The sequence below is a fragment of the Betta splendens genome, chromosome 9 (genome assembly GCF_900634795.4).
Source record: "Betta splendens chromosome 9, fBetSpl5.4, whole genome shotgun sequence".
NCBI lineage: Eukaryota > Metazoa > Chordata > Actinopteri > Anabantiformes > Osphronemidae > Betta > Betta splendens.
In genome coordinates, this window is record NC_040889.2 from 19,934,489 (window position 1) to 19,958,244 (window position 23,756).

The 23,756-nt window shown below is 42.3% G+C and overlaps 1 protein-coding gene and 2 long non-coding RNA genes across 7 annotated transcripts; 2 read left to right on the forward strand and 1 right to left on the reverse strand.

Annotated features, from left to right (window-relative positions):
• Positions 1-545: 545 nt before the first annotated feature.
• LOC129604548 (uncharacterized) lies at positions 546-5,846 on the forward strand. Its single transcript, XR_008695546.1, has 2 exons — positions 546-4,331; positions 5,232-5,846. It is a non-coding gene; the product is annotated as an uncharacterized LOC129604548 (long non-coding RNA).
• On the reverse strand, positions 5,552-10,234 carry LOC121202506 (uncharacterized). The gene is made up of 2 exons (XR_005898175.2): positions 6,129-10,234; positions 5,552-6,042 (listed from the first exon to the last, which is right to left on the reverse strand). It is a non-coding gene; the product is annotated as an uncharacterized LOC121202506 (long non-coding RNA).
• A 136-nt stretch (positions 10,235-10,370) lies between these two features.
• tmem161b (transmembrane protein 161B) lies at positions 10,371-23,375 on the forward strand. Of its 5 annotated transcripts, none has more exons than XM_029163044.3 (12): positions 10,371-10,610; positions 14,333-14,436; positions 15,280-15,360; positions 16,575-16,672; positions 16,761-16,917; positions 18,253-18,404; positions 18,500-18,560; positions 18,683-18,823; positions 19,447-19,560; positions 20,169-20,343; positions 20,502-20,598; positions 20,684-23,375. In XM_029163044.3, the coding sequence occupies exons 1-12, from the start codon at positions 10,608-10,610 to the stop codon at positions 20,971-20,973; spliced, it is 1,473 nt and encodes a 490-aa protein (XP_029018877.1). In that variant the 5' UTR covers positions 10,371-10,607; the 3' UTR covers positions 20,974-23,375. The 5 variants fall into 5 exon arrangements, with proteins under 5 accessions (XP_029018877.1, XP_055367286.1, XP_040927999.1 ...); XM_055511311.1 differs by having other exon boundaries at positions 10,388-10,484; XM_041072065.1 differs by lacking the exons at positions 10,371-10,610; positions 14,333-14,436 and adding exons at positions 16,128-16,292; positions 16,396-16,463.
• Positions 23,376-23,756: the final 381 nt, after the last annotated feature.

A 23,756-nucleotide genomic window follows, 5' to 3' on the forward strand; every position in this document is an offset into this window, starting at 1 on the left:
TATTCTCTCAGAAGATCCTGCAACCAGAGTGGCTGTCGGCTGCATAGTGTAACAGTACTTTAAAATTCAATGCAAGGGCGCGTCGAGCTTTTAAGATCACAACTGAAATCGGGGACTGGAAACTGGAGTTTGATTAGATTATTCAAAGTTGGTGGAGGTTAAAGAAACTTTGCCGAAGTAGCAGATCTCTTCGAATTAAATCCTTAGCCCGGATAAATTGGCTTGACTGAGTGTTCAGGCAGCGTCTGAGACCTGGGCGGCTGTTTAGCTTGTCTGTACATCCGCAACCCTGTCACCTCAAGTACAGCTACACTCACACAACCCTGTGTTACAGATGCACTAATATACATTGGTTTTAAAGTAGGTGATTGTGTTTCCACAGCAAAGTCAAAGACCTGGACGGATTACGAAAATCAGTGCAACAACAGCTCAATGTGCATCTTTCATAGTAAAATTATAATTTATATAATATAATATAAGCATTAGAAGATTTACTATATTATCCAATGTGTTATACGTTTCAGTTACAGTATTAATAATCTTAGGGATAAATGAAAGTCCTTGGAAACTTCAAACTGTTTCACAGAAACTAAAAAGAAAATGCATTTTCAAAGGATGAGATTCAAGGTTAAGGTCCTTTTCCTCCATTTGGCTAAAGATGTCCTGCATTGAAGGATCCACTACATCACCATCAAGCATACAGATATCCGGTACATGCAGACGCAGTCCGGACAGAGTGGATACAGGCTGATCTTACATTTCTTGAACATTTTTCATCTGATTGTGATAATTGTCAGGGGAACAATGAAAACACAGGCTTCATGTTTCACTGTAATCCACCTGGAATGTGCGCTGACATGTGCTTGATTGGACCAGACAGTGACTCGTCAACTGATTTGATGTTGCGCTGCAGAGGATCAGGTTCAACTTTTTCAGGACCTACCCCATAATTTGGCATTGCGTGTTTTTCAAACCGTTCGCACTTCCTCACAATCATTCTAATTTATGTTCCCCAGTCGACTGCAAACACATCCAAGGCGCACGCGTGCCCTTATTATAAAGTCATGCCTGTGTCTTCTTCCCGAGGAACGACGGCCCATCCTCACGCTGAGGCTGCATCTGCATCTGCAGCTGGACGGAAAGAAGGCCTGTGACTGCGCACACGTGTGTCTTTCTCATTGTGCCCAGTCCAGAGTGATTGATTCTGAAGTGTAGAATCTTGACAGAGTGTTCGGTCGTCCCAGGAGGCACCAGACCATGGGGCCGAAACCGTCGAGGAGCCTTCACTTTCGCGCTCCCTCTTTTTTCACTTTTGACTTTCTCTCTCTCCCCATCCTCCCACATCTGCCTCCTCTCATTCTCCGCATCCATCAGCCCTTCAATGGAACCTGCTCTCCCTCCCTGCTATTCCGACCCTCCTCTCTGATGGGTTTATTGATATGTAACACAGATATTTATTGCTGGCTAAAATGAGCCGCCAGCTTGCAGGTGGTCGGCAGGGATTCCTTATGTGGGTCAATGAGACACAGACATGCCTGGTGATTTGCTTTGGGGGAAACCGCAGCTGCTGTTGGCTTATACCTCTGAGCTGTGCCCTGTATCAAACGCGCATCCATAGGACGAGGGAAGAAAACAGCAGACCTGTGAAATGGAAAAGTCTCAGGGAACATCACAGATTTTCAATATTACTAAATTAGAATATAGCTCATGCTCACTCTCCACAGACAGGTCACAATGTGTGTGTGTGTGTGTGTGTGTGTGTGTGTGTGTGTGTGTGTGTGTGTGTGTGTGTGTGTGTGTGTGTGTGTGTGTGTGTGTGTGTGTGTGTGTGTGTGTGTGTGTATAGTGTCTGTATGTTAGTGCAGAAATTTTAATAGGGAAATGAAAAAGTAAATCCAAACATGCTGCCCACAAATTTGTGACTTTTCAGTGTTTCAAACTAAATAAAAAAATTTCATTTGTAACAAAGTTCGCAAAAATGTCTTTCGAGTCGATCTTTTTACAGTACACAAGTATTTGGTAAAGCGTTCCCACCATCTTGGATCCCGGTGAACCGGTTCGATTCAGCCGTCTCACGTCTCGTGTCTCCAACCTGCTGGTTGTCTACGAGTAACAACACAGACGCTGTGTTCGTCTCTGCTCCGCTATTAGTGATGTTGTGTCACCCACTCCTGGGGCTCCGGCTTTGTTTTCCCATCATGCCCTCGCTGCCTGCTGGTTGGTTTAAACAAGCACTATTCTTCTTCTACAGCCTTTCAATTATACCATGCCCCGCAGCAGCACCCCGCACCCTCCACGCACACCGAGACAGGAGTTAAGAGAGTAGGAGGATTGATTTGAATTTGGCATTTAATGGATGTCTTGGTTTTTCAAGATTGCTTGGTTTGACCTTTTTACGTTTTCTTTTTTTTAAGATTTTCTTTTTTTATTTTTTAGGTGTGCCACACCTAAAATTTTGAAGCTAAGCCCTGAAGGAAGACCTGAGGTCAAGTCAAGTGAGTTCTTCGGTGAGCGCCTTTGCTGTAGTGAAAAGAAATCACTAAAGAGTTCACGCGTCAACATTTCTTCACAGCATTAGGATCATCCCCAAATAGGCCACAGCAAGTTTTGCCTTTCCACGTCTTGTGGCTCAGAGTCCCACGGCAGCTAGACACGGGTCAAGTTCTCCTATTGAAAGGGTGAGATGGAGGCTGAAACCCTGCAACCACAAAAGCTCACTGTCTAGACAAGGCCCCACAGTCCTGACCCCTGTTGGACCCCGTCCCCTCAGGGGCCTATAATACCTTTGTTTCCATGTTGATAAATTCTATTTCCTGTCGGACAAGAACCACAACAAATAGTGCGACATCCAAACTTTAAAACTTGGACTACAGGCATGTGAGTAGTACAGACTCCTACAGGCACATGAATGACTTGTTCACTTATTGTTTGTTAAAAAAATAATCCACATCTTGCACCTAAATTATTCGAAGGAATTTGTTGCAGTAAGTGCTGATGCTTGGAAATAAATAATCCCGTGTTTTTAAGTTCTTCCTTAGCTTGCTTCCCTGCGGTTTCCTGAGTATATTTGTCTGAGCGACTTATGTCTGGTGATATGTTGACAGAGGGTCCTCGGTTCCCATAGACGCGCGTCTGGATTTTGGGCCTGGGTGGCGCAGTCTATTATCATCTAGTCAGGCAGCATAAATTAACACACAGCCCTAGACAAAGTACACAAGAGCAGGCCACTTCTCGCGGCCCACGAGGGACCAGGATCCGCGGGCCTCGCGGTGTCCATTTTAGCACACGGCCTGGACGTGGCTGGATGTTATGCTAATCAGCTAGTGTTTGCACATCCGCGTCTGCGACGCTCTCGGCGCCGACCGATCGGACCGGGAGGAAGTCACGAAGGCGAGGATTTAGCCGCAACAAGGAAAGGGGGAGAGCGTTGGGAAAGGAGCGAAGATGCCGCGGCAACAATAGTGCATAAAGAAATCAGCCAAAACATGTCATCATTCAAAGCGAGTGGAGATGAACTGTTATTGCATCATCCGCAGTTAACAGTCTTCCCACACCGGCTGTCACACTCACTCACGCCACACAATCACTTGTTTCACAGAGAGTTCCCAGACAGAATTAAACCCACTTCATATTTAATTCAAGACTAAAGCAAAATATAATAATAAAAGCCATAACGTGAAAGGTAATTAGAGGGAATGTTCGGCGTATTCAAGTCTTTTTTTTAAGTAATTTCTCTTTAATAACAGACTGTCATGTGCGTTTTCTGTCAGCGAGTTCCAGGCGAGTGTCACCCATTTCAAGACATCATGCGAGAAACTCCACTTCTTGTTCTTTGTCCTCCATTTTCTGCCACTGTGCCAGCTCACAGCCTGGAGCTGAAATGTAGCAGCACGGGTTCTCGCTCGCTCGCTCCCATTGTTCCTAGCGACTGCTTGTCCTCCCCACTCCATCTTCTGCCTCCCCACAGAGAGCCATGAAGTGTCTGAGTCATCCTCGATTACAGTATGTATTTATAGACAGAGGAGTCAGGACCTAGGCCTTGTGTGCATGCGTGTGTGTGTGTGTGTGTGTGTGTGTGTGTGTGTGTGTGTGTGTGTGTGTGTGTGTGTGTGTGTGTGTGTGTGTGTGTGTGTGTGTGTGGAGGAAGGGGGAGGATTCCAACTCTCACTGCCTGAAACTCCGATGGCCCGGGCTCCTATGACTCACCTCAGCTCCGGGATGCTGCCACCAGGAGAGCTGACATCACCTGTCCTCACACTGAAAGTTACCGCTCGCGGTGACCTCACTCTGACCGGGGATCGGGAGGAAAAGTGCCGGAGACTGTCTGTCAGGTGGGAGCTCAAACCCTCGGCCTCGCTTTGCTGTTTCCTAAGCACGGCAACGTATTTGTGCCAACACATTATATGAAAAACGAAAGAGCACCTCTCTCTGTTCTCTCTCTCCCCCACACACACACACACACACACACACACACACACACACACACACACACACACACACACACACACACACACACACACACACACACACACACACACACAGCTACATTCATTACCTGTGTGTGTCTGTATGACACATACATGAATGGTCCATCCTCATATTTAGAGGTAAGACAGAGCGGCCCACACCACACCAGCACACGCACACAAACACAAGGCCGAGGCCCGAGGGCTGGAAGACCTGCAGCTGCCTGTCTCGCCCGCTTGAATGGGGGGATTTCTTTGGGGCGAGCAGGCGGTGAATGCTTTCCCGATGAGAGATGAGGCATATTGAAAACTATATTAAATTACCCTGATTAACAATTTAGCCACGATCAGGCTAGCCATAGGGGTGCTCTATGGGGAGGCCCAGAGACCATTCATTCCCGCGGCACTAGGGTCGAAAGGTGCCTCAAGTTCACAGGCTCAGGCTCTTTGTTATGCTAACGCCTTATCCCAAATCAGCTGCCTGCTCCACGGCCAGACACAAGCACTTCCCTGAGAACTTTTAGGCAATCGTCATTCCACCGTTGGCCTTAACGCCCCCCCCCCCCCCCCCCCCAACACATATGCACATGTATACGTTCCTCCTGCCAAATTCCTCGCACAATTCAGATATTTTGTATGTGGGAAAAAACAGCGGACGCAGGGTGTTGAGTGCGCGTGTTCAAAGAAACGTTAAGCAAATGTTTGTTTATTAATTCATCTGTGAGATTTAAACGTGATATTTTTGTTGTCACGTTTGTCACATAGACATGAGAAGAAAATCTGAAAATATAAACGAAGATTCATCTTTGGAGCTCCAGGTGGAAACTGAGGATAAAGCAAAACAAAATGCCTGAAAATAAAAGGCTTGAGTCTTTCAGTCTCAAGGGAGGAATGATCAATACACATTAACAGGCCAGTTGATAAGACACGTATTACAGGTCAGGAGTCAAATGCTGGTCAAACACCCCTGACCCGGGGTCAAAGTCTTTAGCCTGAACATGCCGCCACAGTGCAATCGCATATGTGTCAAATGTGGACTGAGAAAAGGCAGCACCTCCAACTGGAGAAGAAGATTCACAATCAAATAAAGCAAGTGGAACTTTTATTTATTTTCAAGACATGTTGTTTATGAATAATCAGCAACAATCAATTTCACACTATGTATTAATGCAGTATTAATGCAGTACAATGTTTTTTTTTTCTTTACCAATAAATGTTTCAGTGCTTTCAAGGTACTAATTTACTCTGAAGGTTAAAACGTATTACAGTTTGTCATTTTAAAGCGTGACGCTCACACACGCATACACACACACACACACACACACACACACACACACACACACACACACACACACACACACACACACACACACACACACACACACACACACAATCTTTGCTTTTGACATCAACAGCAAACATCAACATCAGCACCTACTATACCAATTGAAGCAAATGTCTCAGCAAGGCATGTGCCACACTTTGCGGCACACTGTTTAAGCCACGGTCCTGAGTTGTAGGCATGCAAAACTGCATAACTGCCCTCATCTGTCACTCACTGCTGCTGAGCCAAAACCTAAACCAGAAGAGGAAGAAAAAAAAAAGCACTTCCTCATCAATGTAAATGAAAGCCCACAACCTGGGGAGCCTCCCTTGACTCACCGCTTTGCCACAAAACCAAAATCACAGGCTTTCACTTCCAAATCGTGTTGTCATACAGATGCTCCACGTTACCACAGGATAGTCAGTCATATCCATGGACTTAGGCTGCAGTCACTTTAAACGCCGTCTCCACACCGATGGTGCCACGAAAGAAAATAAGGACGCTTCTAATTCTGCCAGCATAATTGCCTGATTATAATGAGCTTCTCTCTCGCTCTCTCTCTCTCGCTCTCTCTCTCTCTTCCTCTAGCTCTGCCCTTATTCCTCATTGTGTCTTTTGCTGCATACACACACACTGTAGCCTAATTTTGATATGAATCAAAACAGAGGAAGTGAGCATTAATATTCTCTCCTGAAGCAATGATAAAAAGCAACAATATACAGTAAAATCAGCAATCGACATTCCTGAGATAACAAACTATCGGCTAATGTTGAGGATTACAGACGGGTGTCTGGAACGGCAGGTATGATTCCAAGGCCATGTCTCAAAGCTTTATGTTGCGTAGATCATTTGTTGCATTTCAACGTGTGCGATTATTATTAATTTGACCTTGTGGATAAACACATGACCCAACACAGATCTACTCGTAGATTCTTGAAAGGCCTTTGAAGCAGCATGTTATGAAAAAGGTACCTGACAGAACACATATGATGTAGATCAGTCAGAGACACAGAGGAAAAACTAGGAGACGAATCAGGTGCTCTTAATAAATCTTTTTTTGCTTTTTAAAATTATGTTTTCATATATAGATGTTACCACTCAATGACACTACACAGGATCAAATATATTTGATATTTAAATACGCACATACAGTATGTAAAACTGTTATGATATATGTATTTCTTTTTCTAAACCATGTTGACCTATTTGCTAATTATTAACCTCTTTGCTTGTCTAATTAACCTACACACACTCACATTTATTCCCAGTAATAAAAATAATGTTGTTTTTTTTACATGTCATTCAATTTAAACAATAAGCAATAGAAACATATTCATATTTTGTAGCAATACAAACTTCATATTTGGAAAAATTCCAGAGTAAGAGAATTAAGAGAATTAAAATACAACCACAAAATTTAAGTATTTACTGTTTCCTGTTCCTTTGCAAAGCAAAACCCTTTAGTGGGAAGTTTGTGTTGCAGAAAACATTTTGCAACAAAAAAATAAGAAATAAAAAAGGAGCAGCACACACACCAACTTCTGAAGTAGTTGTTATTCTCTCTGCGGTGCTCTCACCTATGGCTATGGCATACGTTGCCTTGTTCCACCAGGATTTGTTCCATCCTCCTAAAGCTGCCTAAGCCCAGACGCAGGCTAAATGAGCATGCCCACTCATGAATGCTGTTGCTTAATTACAGTCCTTGATGGAAAAACCACTGAGGGAAACAGATGAACACCACCCGTGTTGGAAAAAAAACAGAAAGATTTTTTTTTTCTATAAAAAAAGCTTAAACGTATGTGTTCAAGTGTGTATGAATGCCATTAGTTGTGATAAATGTATTTTTCCCTTTTCTCAACACAAACGACAAAGAAACCCTGCCCACGCTTCACTCTTCAGTTTAATTTACAGAAATTAGAATGATGCATCGAACGAGGACCTTGAAAGGCTGTGTTTGACTCAAAAGCACAGTAGTATGTGAGAATGGGATCTAATGTCAACAATGGTTTGGACTGACATTTACATACAGTATGTAGGTGTTATTTAAATATCAGCTGTAATGAACAGGGGAATAAATAAATGCTGGAAAAAATTATTCAACTTGTGGTCATAAGTGACAGTAACTTCAAAAAATGACATTTGTTATTATTGTTTCATCAGACTGGAGCGAAGCGACACCAAAGAAAATAATGGCTATGAGATTAAAGTCATTGTTTAACAAATAAAAGAAGAAAATGTCTGTGTTTTCCTGGAGTCCAGACTTTGTCCGTCACTCAGAAATATGGTGAACAATTGGTGCAAAGAGAACTGTACTGAAATAATTCAGATAAAGTCTGTGTCTATCATCCTATATCTGTGTGGTTAACAAAATATGTGCTCCGAATGCCACATTATTCTATTTAGGCAAAAAAGCTCCCGGTTTCTGTAAAGCAACTATGCCACACATAAATTATTCAGTAGTATTTGCATTTGCATTGTAATTTGCATTCGTGCAGATTAGAAAGAATGGAGAAGGAGGTGCTGCACCAAAGAGAATGACATTCTGAACCACTTTCAGTCCTACTGGTGAGGAGCTGACATGAATTTCTGTTCTATTTTCCTCCTCTGCTTGGAGGTATACTGCTGAGATCAGTGACACACATTTCAAAATGTTGTTTGATTAATAAAAGAAGGAAACGATGTATAATGCTCTCCAGCACCGACACACAAAAAGCCCTGCCATTAAAAATGAATCATGACATTCAGCAATGAGTCTATTTGATTGACTAGGCTGAGATTTTTTACTGTAATATTCTCATCATCTTTATTTATATTGTACGGCTTGTAAGTTGAAACTCAAAGGAACCAGTAGGCACAGAGGAGATGTCATATGGATTAAACACTAGGAAGGGGTGTGAAACTCTCACAGTGCACTGAAGATCCCGACGATTATGTTTCATCTAAAAATAACAAGTCTGACTAAAAAGAACAGACAACACTGGATAAGAAAAGAGAAAAAGCACAAGCTCCAGTGAGAAAAGATTTCAAACAGAAGCAGTGATAGTGCTGAGTGTGATATGGAATGCAACGAAAAGAATGTACAGTATGAGACTCCCTTCAATTATAAATGAAAAGGGAATCAGTGTGAAATGTATGGAACAACCCACACATTGAAAAAAAAGCCAGTGTGTGTCTCTCTAAATCTCACTTTTGTTAAACAAGCCGTTTTAAAAATTACAATTTCATGTGCCTTGACGTATATTTTCTCAGGTCAATTATTTCATCACATCAATTAATTTAAATAAATTGCCGACATCATCAGTATTACACGGTAATCCTCAGAGAGACATTTCTAAGATCTTAGAGCATTTTTTTAATAAGGGAAATGAGGCACTCTTGCAGCGTGTGGGTCTTTGTGCCATGAGTGGCTGGTATGATGCATCATGGGGGTGGGGTACGTATCCCTGCAATAAGAGAGGAGGGCTAAGCCCACATATGCGCATGTGCAAATACAGCCGAGCCCTAATGTACCCACATGTTGAAGCACGTAGATGTGCTCGTGTGTAGAGGCGCAAACACAGACGTGTACTCTGTGTTCAGGGACTGACTGTGCTGATCCACGCTGTAAACAGAATGCACTTTAAGTAGGTCTTCTTTAACGGGATAAGATTTGCACTCTTGTTCCACCTCACATGTACTTATAATATATTCACCGTGTCATGCCTTAGCATTGCAGAATATAATAGAATAGTAATGCTTAATGAGCTAATTACCTGTAGCTCAGTGTTTACTTAGGTTTTACTCCTTGGCCATTCAGAAAAGTAAGACTAACCTCTGCACATTTTACACTTGTTACTACATACCTCTGTTTAAACCTACAAAACCCATGCAACCATTTATATTTAGAAGACCAGGGATCACGTTAAAAGTCATAAACTGAAAGAAGAGCTCACACTTTACCTATAACACATTATTAGAAACAATACAATGAAAAGACCGATTACACGTAGATTAACAGCGCCCACAGAGTTAAAGGTACACGAGTCTTACAGAGGCTGGAGTTAAGTTGACATCGTAGTAATATGGTGTATTTTAAAGACTTGCCTTACGCTTCACTTTGCTTATGGTCTCAGTAATATTAACGTGTGCTCCGTGAGGCCGTCACCTTAATAAGGTAACTGTCTGTCTTAACTGTCTGTCTGGATTCGTTTACCAATTGATACATTCACAAAGTACAATGTATGCTTTCACCAGTCACACTCAACAGATCAACAAAGCAAAAACCGGCTGATTATCTTCTTTTTCTCTTTCTTTTTCTTTCTGGAGTGTTTACGGCCAAACATCTGAGGTCTGGCTGGTGCGGTTGTGCTCCCTTCCGGTTAAAGGGGTCCTAGAGCCAACATGAGCGATCTAGTCTAATCCTCCACAAAAATCTAAAATCATTATCATGTATGCCTAAATTAAAAGCCAAATAAAATATATACACATAATATCTATTATCTAAATAAAGTCTGATAGTATTTGCAAAATCTATTAACTATAAGCTCCGCGTGATTTCCACTTTGTGCACAGGCATATCTGAAGACACCTTCTTACTCAGAGTTTCAGTGTGACCTCTACTGCTGTTGAAAATACTTGGGAGCGGAGGTTGAATCCATTGATTTTTTTGACGATGTAACCCATTTTCGTGAGCAAACGGTGGCAGCTTGAATGAGGTACCCATTCATTTTGTGCATAACCATCGCAAAAAGGGCTTATGTGCTCCTCGCCGCTTGATTTCCGACTCGGGGTGCTCAGTGTTGTCGGAGTACGGACCGTTTCAGCTGCACTGCATCAACATGGTGAGTGTGACAGCGAGCATCTGGACGCAGTGCTTTAGCTTTTCTTGTCGGACTTAACTGAGCATATATAACGGCCTTTAGTATCAATATTACGTGGATGCCTACAGTTATGTTCCTTACTCTTTTAATCTTGCAGCCACGTTGTTTTTGTTATTTCACTGTCACGTTAGCTTAGCTTGCTAGCAGCACAGGTGCTTGTTGCCGGCTGGTCAGTGAGCCAAAGCTACATAGCTAGCCTTATTGAAAACTCAACGTTGACCGTAATCTAGTGAAATTAAGTATAACAACGCCACCGCGCTAAGTTAAATTAGGTAGATGTGCAGGGCAGGAATTGAAGTCAGCGTGGTTTTCACTAGTGTCGACCATCCTGATGTAGCAGTTAGCATCCCACTCATCTGCAGCAGGACACCTTTGAGGGAAAGTCAAGGTGTGTGATCTGCCCGGTTTGACCTCGAGATGCCCTCAGAGAAGGCGTTACACCGCTTTTGGTTCAAAGTACTTTATGTGTTGGTCAGCTGCTTGTGTGAATGTAAATATAATGAAATTATTAGCATTCAGCTGATGACTATGTGTGTATGTTTTAACTGGTTAGACATGTTTTGTAGCCACATTCAGCCGTTAACTAATCTGTAAAGTAAATAATGCAATCAGACCCTTTAGTTTACTAAATGGTTTGTTGGCTTCATAATGTCCAAAATCTGGAAAACGTTATAATCTCTGCACTAGAACAACCCTTGACAATATTGTACATGTTATAAAATAATAATTGAGTAGACATGAGTGACTGAACTACTTTCATTCAAGTATAACCTGAAGAGGTGTGAGCATAATGTAGGTCAAGTACTGCTGTATCTTTTAATGTTACAGAATATAACAAATGTCATGGATGGTGTCTTGTCTGGTATTACTGTATTAATGTGCTCATTTTCAGGTGTGCAGTAGAGTAGTCTACACATTAGTTGGAAGACTTAAGATCCATTAACAAACAGACAGTCATTAAACAGTCTTTAGATTTGTCAAGTGAAAATGGCAAATTATAAGATCAAGATCACTGCTTCAGTGAGAGTTTATGGGCCAAATACCAGTGAGCGAATGGTGGTTATCACTGCAGCCTTAACTCCCCACAGATTTCATTTTGCTGCTGTGTGGAGGGGGTCAAGAGGACTGGGCAAGATAAGAGAGTCCGTGCTGGCTCAATTTCCCTCAGGCCTGAGATCCTTGCAGGTTCCCTACAGAGAGTGGTCATCATTCACCAAACGGAGGCTTTATGCTTTTGACCTATATAGCATGAGAGTTACTCGCATGGAGAAACGTCTTGAGTCAGAAGTTTTTGGTCACGCGTTACATCTTAGCGAGTGTAATTGCCAAAGTAATGGCACCCACCCTTCCCTTGAAGAGTATTGATTTGAGCATTTTGAGCTTACCGCATGCTGGGTGACACCGGGGATCGCCATGACAAATTTCAAATCAAGGTCCAATGTAAAGGTCTGGCCTCATCACCTTCTCGTTCTAGGTGTCAGTCATTTCCTCTTTCTATATCTACTGCAGTCAGACATGGCTTTAAATGTGGTGCGGACATGCTTTTGCTAAAAGTTAGTTTATGGTGTTCTACCCAAACTCCATTTCCTGAAAACATATCAGGCATCCATGATCATTAGAAAAGTTAGTGCATACTGGGCCAATGTTGATTGTGTCCAAGTCTTAAAGCTCAAGTAGTCATTACAAGAAAAAGGGAGAGTCCAAAGTAGACAATTATATAATTGAATTCTGTAAATGTGAGCTGTATGTGTATTTTAATCAGTATCACTTTCTGTAAGATGACAGTAGTGTTTGACCTTTTGAGTTTTTAGAAAAAGACACTGATGGTCAGTGCCTGTTTAGGCCTTACCAGACCAGTAACACAAGGGAGTATGTTCATGATGACGACCTTTGCACAAGCACCAGATAGTGATGGTTATAGACCTGAACCACATGAGTATTTTAAGAATCTGCATGCCACCAGGGTCTGTGTTTTATTTCCAGATAGGATTGTGTCATGTATCAAATGCAAAGCCCGAACCTTAACTGACTAAAGAATTTCTAAATGGCCAGCAAGTGCACATTAGTCAGTGTAAGATCGGTGCCTTAATTGGTCTGTGTAGAATAGAGAGAGGGAATAGAGAGAGGGTTAGGGCTAACATTGCTAATGGCTAAAGGTATTGAGAAAACAGGCCCAGGTGCTGGCCCAGATATAAGGCTCCTGTTGGGGAGGAGAGAAATATTTGGGGGGGGGGGGGGGGGGGGGGGGGGGCAGTTGGCTAATTGGTCCTCTTTACTCAAGTGTGTGCAGGCTCTGATATCAGTGATTCCTACTGATTGCCAAAGAGCCGGGCCAACATGTAGACTTTAACCTACACTGAGTGGATAAAAGCGCAGCATGGTGAGAACGATTCTGGCCTCTTAATCCTAAGTGAATATTGATCTAAGTGTGCCGGGTTCGTATTGAGCTCCTTATGTTGTTGAATCTTTGGTTACCTACCACAGGAGTGCTGGCTGTTCATTCCCCTCAGCATAGAGGGGCTGGCATATGACAGTATGGAACAGTGTATTTACTGTACACCACTTGGTTTGTAATAAATGCGAAAATGTTTTTAAAAAAGAAGCTGCAGTTAAAGTTGTTGCTTTGATGTAAATGTGACATTTAAATTTGAGCTTGATTTAGCTTCACCTCGGCAAAGTACTTCGAAATCCGAGGCACTTACACCATATTTTTCACCATGATGCTACATTATTTGTGAGTGAATAAGTGGTTACACGAATCAAGGTGTGGAAAATCACACAGCATTATGGGATGGATGTCAGAATGGTGACACTGCTGCTGTAGCCACAGTATTTCGTTGACTCAGCGTCTCTAAAGACCGAGACAACTCAACATCAAGTCAACTATCAGGTCACTGGTGAGCATGTGTCAAAATGTTTTTTTTTTTGTGGCGTGTGCACACTGTTGTCACTTACTGGAACCCCAGTGGCAGCTTTTAGCTGCTTCAGCACGTTGAGAGTCACTTGCAGACCTGTCTGTAACCGGCCGCCACTTGTTTTCATGCATATATTATTAGATCAGAGGTAAACTGGCCATGTTCAGTGAGAGTGGTGTGAAAAAAGAAAGCAAGTGCTGCATTGTTTACACTTCTCATGTTCTTCCGCTCTCACTTACTCAGTGACAGTTAAACTGTAGAGACCCGTATAGGGTTATTTGCTAGTTCCTCTCACTCCCCCGGGTGAAGGTGACATGACGCGAAGGTCAAGTGTTCAACTCCTTTGTTTTCTATAGAGAACACTCTGTATGTTTGTTTATGGTGAAGTGAAGGTCATTCTGCAGTCAAGTTCTTAATCTTTCAACAACTTTTCCATAATTTACAAATGAAACAGACTATCATACCGCGCTACTGAAAAACACTTGTTCATGCTGTGTTATCGACTACGTTTAAAATAAAACACCTAATGGTAAGAAATGCACTGCTGTCTTTCAGAAGGGTTTGTATTTGACTTTGATTGAACCCTTAAGCATTTGCCATAATGCTGTGATGAGATTGTTAATGGAAAGTTATACTTTCATTTAAGGCACTCAGGGAGAACACATGTTTCAGTATACTCACTTATACACTGCTTCTTATGTGTAACTGCTTCATGTCATACACAATTACTATTTAAATGTCATTTAAAACTCCATACTATTTCCACAGGGTGTGATCGGTGTGCAGCTGGTGGTTACCATGGTAATGGCCAGCATAATTCAAAAAATCATACCTCATTATTCCTTCGCAAGATGGCTACTCTGCAGTGGCAGGTAATGTAATATGTTCCACACGCTGTTTCAGATATTTAGTTAAATTGCTGTTTATTTTTACTGTTTTGTTGCCACAAGTTTATTTCACAATCATCCTAGAACAATGGAGATGAAAATGTTTACTCAGACTAAAGTGGCATCTCTCTTTTTGCTAAAGAAAGAAACGGAATATATAAATCACATTGCAAAGAGCATCAAAATGTTGGGATGACCCGAGAGGACTGCACATTAAAATAAAGTCCCGCCTTATTTCCTCTAATTAGTGCCACGTGTTTGTTTGTTTTTCTTTTAGTAAACAGCTTCCTAAAACACAATTTAATAATTCATTTAGTTTATTTTTTAGGGCACACAAACTTTTACCATGAGGTATGGGGCATCCCTCCAGAATATTTAGTACTTTTCCATAAATAATTATATGGATGTAAAACAAGCTGTGCTCCATCTAGTTCCTCCACCTCAGAGTACTTCTCATGGTGCTCCAGCAAAGATGGTTTTAAGCAAAGTTTGGAAGGTTGCCTGAAATGTTCGTCTTCAGAAGGACACTTAAATTAGCTCCTAATTCAAGCTTAGTCCTTAAGGACAGACATCCTCCTGTAAAGCCTCTCTGGGGTTTTTTGCATGTGCAACAGTGTTGCTGATGTAAAGTCAAACTCAGAGGAATCTTAAAACTGCATTACTACTGTACTACGTCAGCCCAAATTGCTATTGCTATTCTTGATACTTGTTATGTAAGTTGATTATTTTAAAGCTTTTCCACAACTTTGTATTCGCTGCAACTAAATACAATTTTCGTTGTGTCTGTTTTCCCTCTTTTGCCACACGTCTCTCTTTCTTTGTTCACAGTCTGCGGTGGTATCAGCACCCCACGGAAGATGAGTTGAGGAGCTTAGTTGGTAAACACAAGGGCCCGAAAAGGAAAGACAGGTAGGTGAGATGGGGAATTTGGGGGGTTGGAAATGTGAAGGTACGAAAGGTATCCGTTTCATCAGCAGAAAGAAAAGATAAGAGGCAGACGTTTGAGTTGGATGGACACCACGAGCATGGTGGCGAAGAGATGAGGAGGATGTGTTTATGTGGCTCATTTACAACCTGTTTGAAGTGAAGAGACAAGTCTGTTTTTGCTTTGTTTCCTTTTGCCTCTTCATCTGGGTGCAGAGCAAGTCTGCTAAGATGTGGCCCTGTCTAGTGGATGTGAGGAAGGTTGGTCCTGTTTCTAGAACCATTACGTCTTAGGCTATTTTAAGGGACAGCAATTTAAAAGGATTGCTTCAACTCTCAAATCAAAGATATCCGAACAGCGTTCTATCTTCAATGTCAAGCCTCGATTCTAGAAGATGATTTACTTCCTGGATGAGTTTTGAGATTGAGAAAACATGCTCCTTTCTTTATGGCTGCAGGTAGAAATTCAGCCATATGCTGTCCTCTCCTTTTTAAATGTGAACTCAAATGAAAATCAAAATTAATCCTTTCAGTGTCCAGCTCCTAACTTAAGGTGGCTTTGTAGCACTGTTCTTTCTCCGACCCTGTATGAGGCAGGTCATGGTTTTCCAGCACCACATGTTCTGTAATCCCTTAAAGAAAAAGATGGACCACTGTCTTTTGCCAGCTCGTGCCATGCGGCTAAGTTCCCTTTGTTGAGCGCCTGACTCCCTCGGTGAGGGGTGAAGCTGAGCCCCTTTTTCTCCTGCCAGGTGCCTCGGAGATGAAATGTGTCCAGGGTATGTTTGGCCCTAGAGTCTTGCAGTGGTATTGTCCTGAGTCCAGCACTCACACAAGGCTGAACAAACAAAGCCCAGGACTGAGGGGAAAGCCAGACGGTTCCTCATGTCTGAAGAACAGCCCTGCTGTCGCCTGCTGTAAGCCATTTGACACAGAGGTGTATTGTCCCCTTTGGTTATGGAAAATTCCAACAGTATGAACAGTGACACAAGTAAATGCCCATTACATTGTTTCCCATAGATGATAATATTGGAATAAACCAAAAACAGTGGTCTTGGTTAGAGGACGTCCCACCCAAAGGTTCTAGGGTACATTTCAGTTTCTACACAGAATAAAAGTGTGGAAGTCCTGATACTCTGCTGCATTTTGTACTTGACTACAATGTTTTCTGACCCCAACCTCTGTCCCCTTTGCCCCAGGAAATATAATGGCCACATAGACAATAAGCCGCTAACGGTTCCCAAGGACATAGACTTACAGCTGGAGACAAAATGCATCACAGAAGTCGACACGTTGGGTATGAGCCCGAGACGGCAAATGTCCACTAATGAAAGGTTGTTTGTAGCTATATGTAGTAAATTGTTATTTTTCTTTGTTCCCATCAGCTCTGCACTATTTCCCAGAGTTCCAGTGGCTGGTGGATTTCACAGTCGCGGCTACTGTGGTCTATCTGATAACAGAACTGTACTACAGCGTGGCTCAGCCCTCAGGAGAGATGAACATCAGTGTGGTCTGGTGCCTGCTGGTTCTCTCCTTTGTCATGTATCCTTTACGTCTGTCCCTGTAAATATGTTGATTTTTTTATTTTATGATGTGTCTAACTGCCTTTTCAGAACTCATCAGTGCTGTGTTTGACTAGTTTTGGTAGCATTTGGAGTTTCAGCTGAACAAACATGTTTTCTAACAAGCCTCACTCTGATTGTTATTTCTCTTTAAATTCTTACAGCTGTCCTGTATTTATATCACACGTTCACATTTCCTCATCTACCAGAGAGACCAGTTCATTTCAGATGATGGTGTACGAGCAGCAGCAGCAGCGGCGGTGGTGAGAAGCTGTAAAACGGCTGCTGTACTCCAGCACCTTTATGCTCCACAGCCACCTGCTAGTTTGCTACGCTGAATGATGGTTAAATAATATGCATTATCCTCGCCACCAACCACAGGGATCAATCTTTCCAGTGCTCCTGGTCTGGCCCGGCTCACTGCGGTCATATGGTGTCATTTCCTGCCTGTCGCAGAGATTGGAGGCCCAATTTTCACAGCCCAATGACTGATATGCTTGGGGGGGAAAGGGACAGACTTGGGAACCGATGAAATGGGCCTATGAAGATGAGGGAATGTGCTGGCTCAATATAGGTGTTAATGGGACACTTGATTTCAGTTTTCCTATTTCAGCTCTAATGATATGTTGAAGAGTTTCACCCTGAGCATGAGCTCTATTGCTGTTAACCTCCTGATAACACAGGAGCAACCTGCCCTCAGGTATCTTTTAAGTATTGCTGTCTCATCTTACCTTGTTTTTTTTTCCTGCACCTGCGTCTTTGGCCATTTTATATGCGTGGTAATATTAATTGTAGACCGACGAGCGAAGGGGCAAACTATTTCTCTCTTCAGCTTCCCACTGTCTCCAGATTGTCTGGTGTTTACACAGCTGTCTTCACAGCACTGAATATGGGTTAGAGCAAGGAAGAAGGCTCCATTGGATTAAATACCATTTTCAAAATGGACTGAAAGGGAGTGAAAAATTGGCCTGCTCTCCCCTGAAACATTGCAGGAACTGAGTGTGTCATGTCTGTGATGACCAGAGTTCACTTTAGAACTCACTCTGTTTACACTGGGGCAGAGTAAAATACTGACCCAGCTTTAATGCCCCAGACCCACACACACCAGATGGAAGGATCTAAGGCGATGAAGTACGCACTAGCCCCTCTGTGGATTCACAACCGTGTGAATACCTGCGTTAATTGTTTTGGCCGTTGGCAGATACGCACTTCTGTTTTCCCTTGAACTGGTGAAATGTTTCTGCAGAGCCGTTGAGCTTGGCTTTATGTGCCGTGGTGCTTGTGGACATGTTTTTCCTTGACTCTGTCCCTACAGAAAGACCCTTTTCTCTCTAACGGCGCATTACTTCAAGCTGGAGGAAGGAGGCGAGCGCTCACTCTGCATTACCTTTGCTTTTTTCTTTTTTGTCAAAGCCATGGCCATTCTCATAGTGACTGAAAACTACCTGGAATTTGGTCTGGAGACAGGTAAGTGCTTCATCATGCTCAATTGGTGGCAACCAAATTCAATTACATTCGGCTTCAGTCATTGAGTCAGTGCCAAACGTTTCTTCATATTTTAGGTTTTACAAACTTTTCCGACAGTGCTATGCACTTCCTGGTGCACCAGGGTTTAGAGTCCCAGTAAGTACAATATCAGCATTGTCATGGTATCATATTTTGTTTTCTCTGCCTTCATGAATTCTTTACCACTCATGAAATTATAGTAGTGTCCCACTGTTTTATTTGTGTTATCACCTTCACAGGGGTCCCATATCTAAACTCACCTTCAAGCTGATGCTGGCCCTGCTTTGCTCCCTGATTGGAGCATTCCTGACTTTCCCTGGTCTACGTTTGGCCCAGATGCATCTAGATGCACTCAATCTGACCACTGCCAAATTTACACAGTAAGTTTATGTACTAATTCTCTTTAGTGTCTACTCTTTTTTTTCTTATATACATTTGGGCCTTTCGTCATTTAATTGTGTAAAGAATTTAATAGTGTCCAAGAATCCATGTCTACTGCAGTTGTACTTGACTTTTTGGAGAGACTCGGGTACAGGAGAGCAATCTGAGAGTAACACGAAGGCTCCCTGAGTTGGGGCAGATTTCTATTCCAGAACTCACTAGGTGGCATGTATTCGACCACGATAGGGTGTGCAGAGCAGGGAGCACGTTGCATCCAGATAATCCACTTTGGCAGAGCAGAGTCTCCAAAATGGCCTCCCCTCCTTTTTCCCCTTCTTTACTGCCATGGCTTACATCCTCAGACCCTGTCACTAGCAGGGATTATCTCCAAGCCCCTCAATATATGTGCTGTGGATATCTTCTCTCTCTGCTCAGGGAAAGGTGCATTGATCACAAGGCTCTTGTGTCAATTTTAATTTCACGTTGAGAGTAATAAGTGAAGGCTACTCGGTTTTCCCTGATGCAAAGATTCAGGGATGAGTTGAGAATATCTGCAACTTGGGGTAAATTATTAAAGGTGGTTGGATTACTGACCTTCTCCTCTACATCTCCTCTCCTGCAGGACTTTGCTTCATATCAACTTTCTATCCCCTCTTATAATGGTCCTGCTGTGGGTGAAGCCCATTACCAAGGACTACATAATGAATCCCACTCTGGGAAAGGAGAGCGTGCCTTTGTAAGTTGTAGCAATTGTCTGGCAGCCTTTTTCAAATGTCTGTTCCAGGTGTTCTCCTGCTCATGTGTTCTGAATGTCATGGCTCACAAAATATGCATCGACTTATGAACATGTGTATTTATACGTCCAAGAATCTGCTGATGGCGTATATTTCACCATATGAATGGGGCAGCATTGCTAAGCTATTTCAGTGAAAGAAATTCAGACTTTTGTGCAGGGATGTAAAAAAAAAACTGTTAAATATGTTCAGTTAGTGGCATACATGTAGACTATGATTATATTTAGTCATACATATTTAACTGCCATTGATTTCTTGTTTATTCATTCGTAAATCTTCTGTTGCTGACAGCGACTGTACATCAAGTTTAAACCTGATTAAGGCAGAGTTGATGTTACCATCCCCCCATTTTTCACCTACGTTTCAATCTCAGCCTCTCTTCACTGTTTCCTCTGACGTATTTATGGCTCTTTTTTGCTCCTATTATCTCTCCTTTCTGTCTCATTGTCTCTGCCTATCATCCAGGTGATGGAGTGGATACGTGAAGTGTTGAATTAGCAGCAGGCCGGCCCTCATCCTCTCCTTACTCTTGTCTGTCTGTTAATATTAGGATGACTGAGCAGACATATGATACGTTGCGGTTATGGGCCATCATACTGATGTGCATGCTCCGACTCGCCATGATGAGACATCATTTGCAGGCCTACCTCAACCTGGCCCAGAAAGGTGTGGACCAGATGAAGAAGGAGGCGGGACGGATCAGTACCGTTGACCTGCAGAAGATGGTGGGTAATGTCATTCTGAACCCGCATGGCTCACTGACTGATGTGTCTGCAATTACTCATGGCTGGTCAAAACGTAAAGTTTGCTGGGTTTAACTTTGACAGAAGCGGTCTTGCATTATTTGCATAGTAACAGTGTGTTGCTTCCATTTTTGTTGCAGGTTGCACGTGTGTTTTACTACTTGTGTGTAATCGCACTACAGTATGTGGCGCCACTGGTGATGCTGCTGCATACAACTTTGCTGCTAAAAACCTTGGGTGAGTCATCCACCGCACGTGTCATGTTGGCTTCACAATGGAGCTTGCACTGGTCCTAGCTACAGTCGTCCTCTCTCTGTCACAGGTGGGCACTCCTGGTGGATCTATCCTGAAGAAGACCCACCTTGCACCCATGAAATGAACTCTGTGATGGGGGCGGCGCCGACCGCAGCCCCGGCATCAGCGTCGGTGGTAGGAACAGGAGCCGGGGCATCGGTAGCCCAGCTGTCAGTGGCCCTGGGAGGCTTGCGGTCTGTCTTCAGTCCCTTGCTTTTCCGCGGACTCTTCTCCTTCTTTACTTGGTGGATAGCTGCTTGCCTCTTCTTCACCTCCCTCTTTGGTCTTTTCTACCATCAGTATCTCATGGCTGCGTAACATCAGCAACCTGGCAATGAAAGCCAGGGTGAACAGAGTTACTGTATGTTCAGCCTGATCAGAAAGTCAGGACTGGGGGCACTAGAAGACTGTCGATGACTCTATTCCACAACTCCTCCTTCTTTTACCTTCTCTATTTAACCGTCTCTCAGTGACTGACCAGATCATCAGATCTCCTGGTTCAACGTCCAGTGCTTCCTCCACAGATTACTCTGTGAACTCATTGTTTTTACAGCTACAGCCACTAGCTTGTATTTGGAGAACAAGACTTCTAAACCTTAATAACTGTCTCAAGCCTGAAGTATGAATTGGAAGAATAAAAACTGATCACCAGTTTTCTGTATGAAATATGAAATTCGAATGTTCTGAGGTTATATACTGTATCTCATGCTGGTTACATTTCCTTTTACGTGTTGCTGTGTGGCGTGGCAGTTCAGTTTCACCAGCCTTAAAGGAGCTAGTTGATTAATGTTCTTTTAAATTGGTTTTCAACGGTTAATTACATCTTATCCATCAACATCATCAAGTCACAGAGAGGTAAAGCATACTCTGTATATCGGAACATATACTGTGAATTTTACTGACTGAAACCTATATGAATGAACCGGTCATTAAACCATGTCATACAGCTGAATGGCATTTATCAGTAAGACAAAATCATATATTGTGGAGATGTTGATGGATAATACTTTTTGTAATAATATTAAAGTAAAATCATTAAATATTCGTGTTTTGTGGATGTTGACACCTGCCACAAACTTGAGCTGTTGGGCAACTCCTGAAATTTGTATTTTATACCAAAACAATCAGTTTTCTTTCTTCAGATGCATAAACTCCATTGTCTTAAAGTGTTGGAACAAGGAGCGAAGCGTCTCTGCATGAGGAGGGAAAGGTAGTCTATTATTTCCAGAATGGCTGGATGTGAGAGCCGTGAGCTAATCAGGGCTGCAGGATAACACAGAAGAGGAGTTGTACTGCTGAGGAGGAAGGAGATGTTGAACTGGTGGGAGACATGCTGGTGACTTGAAGGTGATTTATTGAAATGTGTGTAATTCAACTGGCCATCGAGGACAAAGTTGTTCAGTTTTTTTATTATTCTAATAGGTGATGTTAATTTGCTTTGTAACCTCTGGTTTTAACTGAGCCATTTAGGAAGCGAGAGGATTCTGAGCTCTTTCTGAGCAGCAGTGAACGTACACTGCTCCGACACTCAGTGTGCTCAGTCCAGACAAGCGCGTGTGTCCGTGTCTGTGAGGTGTAATTTAAAAGGGCACTGTGATGAAAACAAGATGATGTCAACTACTGTTGATAAGCTATTGCCTTTATGTTCTGCTTTCCTTTTTTTCTACCTTTTTACCCATTGTTGCTTTAAAACACATTCGAGAACAAATGTTTTTGTCCTTTTTTCTAACTGATCAAAGTATTTTGTAAAGGTTTGGTTTTTTGAAATGGTGCCAAGTCAGTCTGTTTCCCCTCGTGTCCCTGTGGTTGTAGATCTGGCGTTTGAAGTTGCAACTGATTTACAGCTGTACAACCTTCGGCTCTGTTCAGCCCTCTGGTCGCTGTTCATTCATAAAGAGGAAATAACCGCTTCAGTGTCCCATCAACTCACAATGGTATTTACTGTGTCTTTACACACTGCATGGGTATGCGTCATGGTTCTGATGATACACTCCAGCTAATGTTTTCAGGAATGTAGGGTACGTGTTAACAGGCTAATGGCACATGTTTTGTGGTACTGTGACATATCACACTGCAGAGCTGTCATTTATAAACTTCCGCTTTGAAGTTTGTTCAAAGCGCATTTCACTTCGTTTTCAAGTCAAGCGACAACATATCACGTTTATTTCCTCTCGTTATGTTGAAAGTCTTAGCTTCAGTTTGTCTGTTTTTAAATGATGGGGAATATGCACATGATGAATGTATCAGTCCTGCCTAAATCTTAGATTGTTTTCATGCAATGATTTGTATGGTAAATTAATTTAACGCCCCCTAATCCCCTTCACTTCCTGAACTCTCTAGCGTCTGTTGAATCTAAATCTAATGTGTCCTAATGACGGTTTTTGATTTAGCTTTTTTTTATTATTATTTATTACACATGTTGTAGCCTGTAAACATTTCAGATTTTAACCATAGATGTTATTTTGCTATTGGAACACATGATGGCATAAATCACTTTTGAGAAAGTGTTTGACAAATCAGGTACAGGTCGTCATTAAATGTCTGCTCATTTCAAATTAAGATGATGGAACGCTTTCAAAATTCATTGGTCGAATGAAGCATTGTTACTTTGTTTGTTGGCACTGGAAAGGTTTCCTATGGAGTTCACGAAGTAAATGACACATTGTTGTGTATTTATTTATGCTTTAGATTTTGTCTTTAATAAATTGTCTTCTTTACTACAGGATGTCATTTTTTTATTTATTCTTTTTTGCTGAATTCATATAGTCCTAGCAAACATCATCATTACATCACCACACCTATTGTCATATCCATGTTTGTTGATCAGTTAATAACCAAAATGACAGAAAATCAATATTCCCTTAACATCCTGATGACAATCTGGCCTTGCCCCTTCAACAACTGAACCGAATAAAACTTTGCCAACTAGTTCCTCGTAGCAGGAAGAAATGTGAGCGAACGCACGCTGCAAAAACATCTTGTGTGTGGTGCAAAGTAGTTGTTGTTATCCAGCTGTGTCCTCTGAAAGTTGACCAGGCAAATTAACTTTTTACTGTGATGGAGAAAATTGGACGCATTTCTACAGAGTGTGAGAAAGTGTT

Coding starts and splice junctions, on each gene's coding strand:
- tmem161b (XM_029163044.3), top strand. Junction 15,361..16,574: donor GGCCCGAAAAGGAAAGACAG/GTAGGTGAGATG, acceptor CCTTTGCCCCAG/GAAATATAATGGCCACATAG. Junction 18,561..18,682: donor CACCAGGGTTTAGAGTCCCA/GTAAGTACAATA, acceptor TCACCTTCACAG/GGGTCCCATATCTAAACTCA.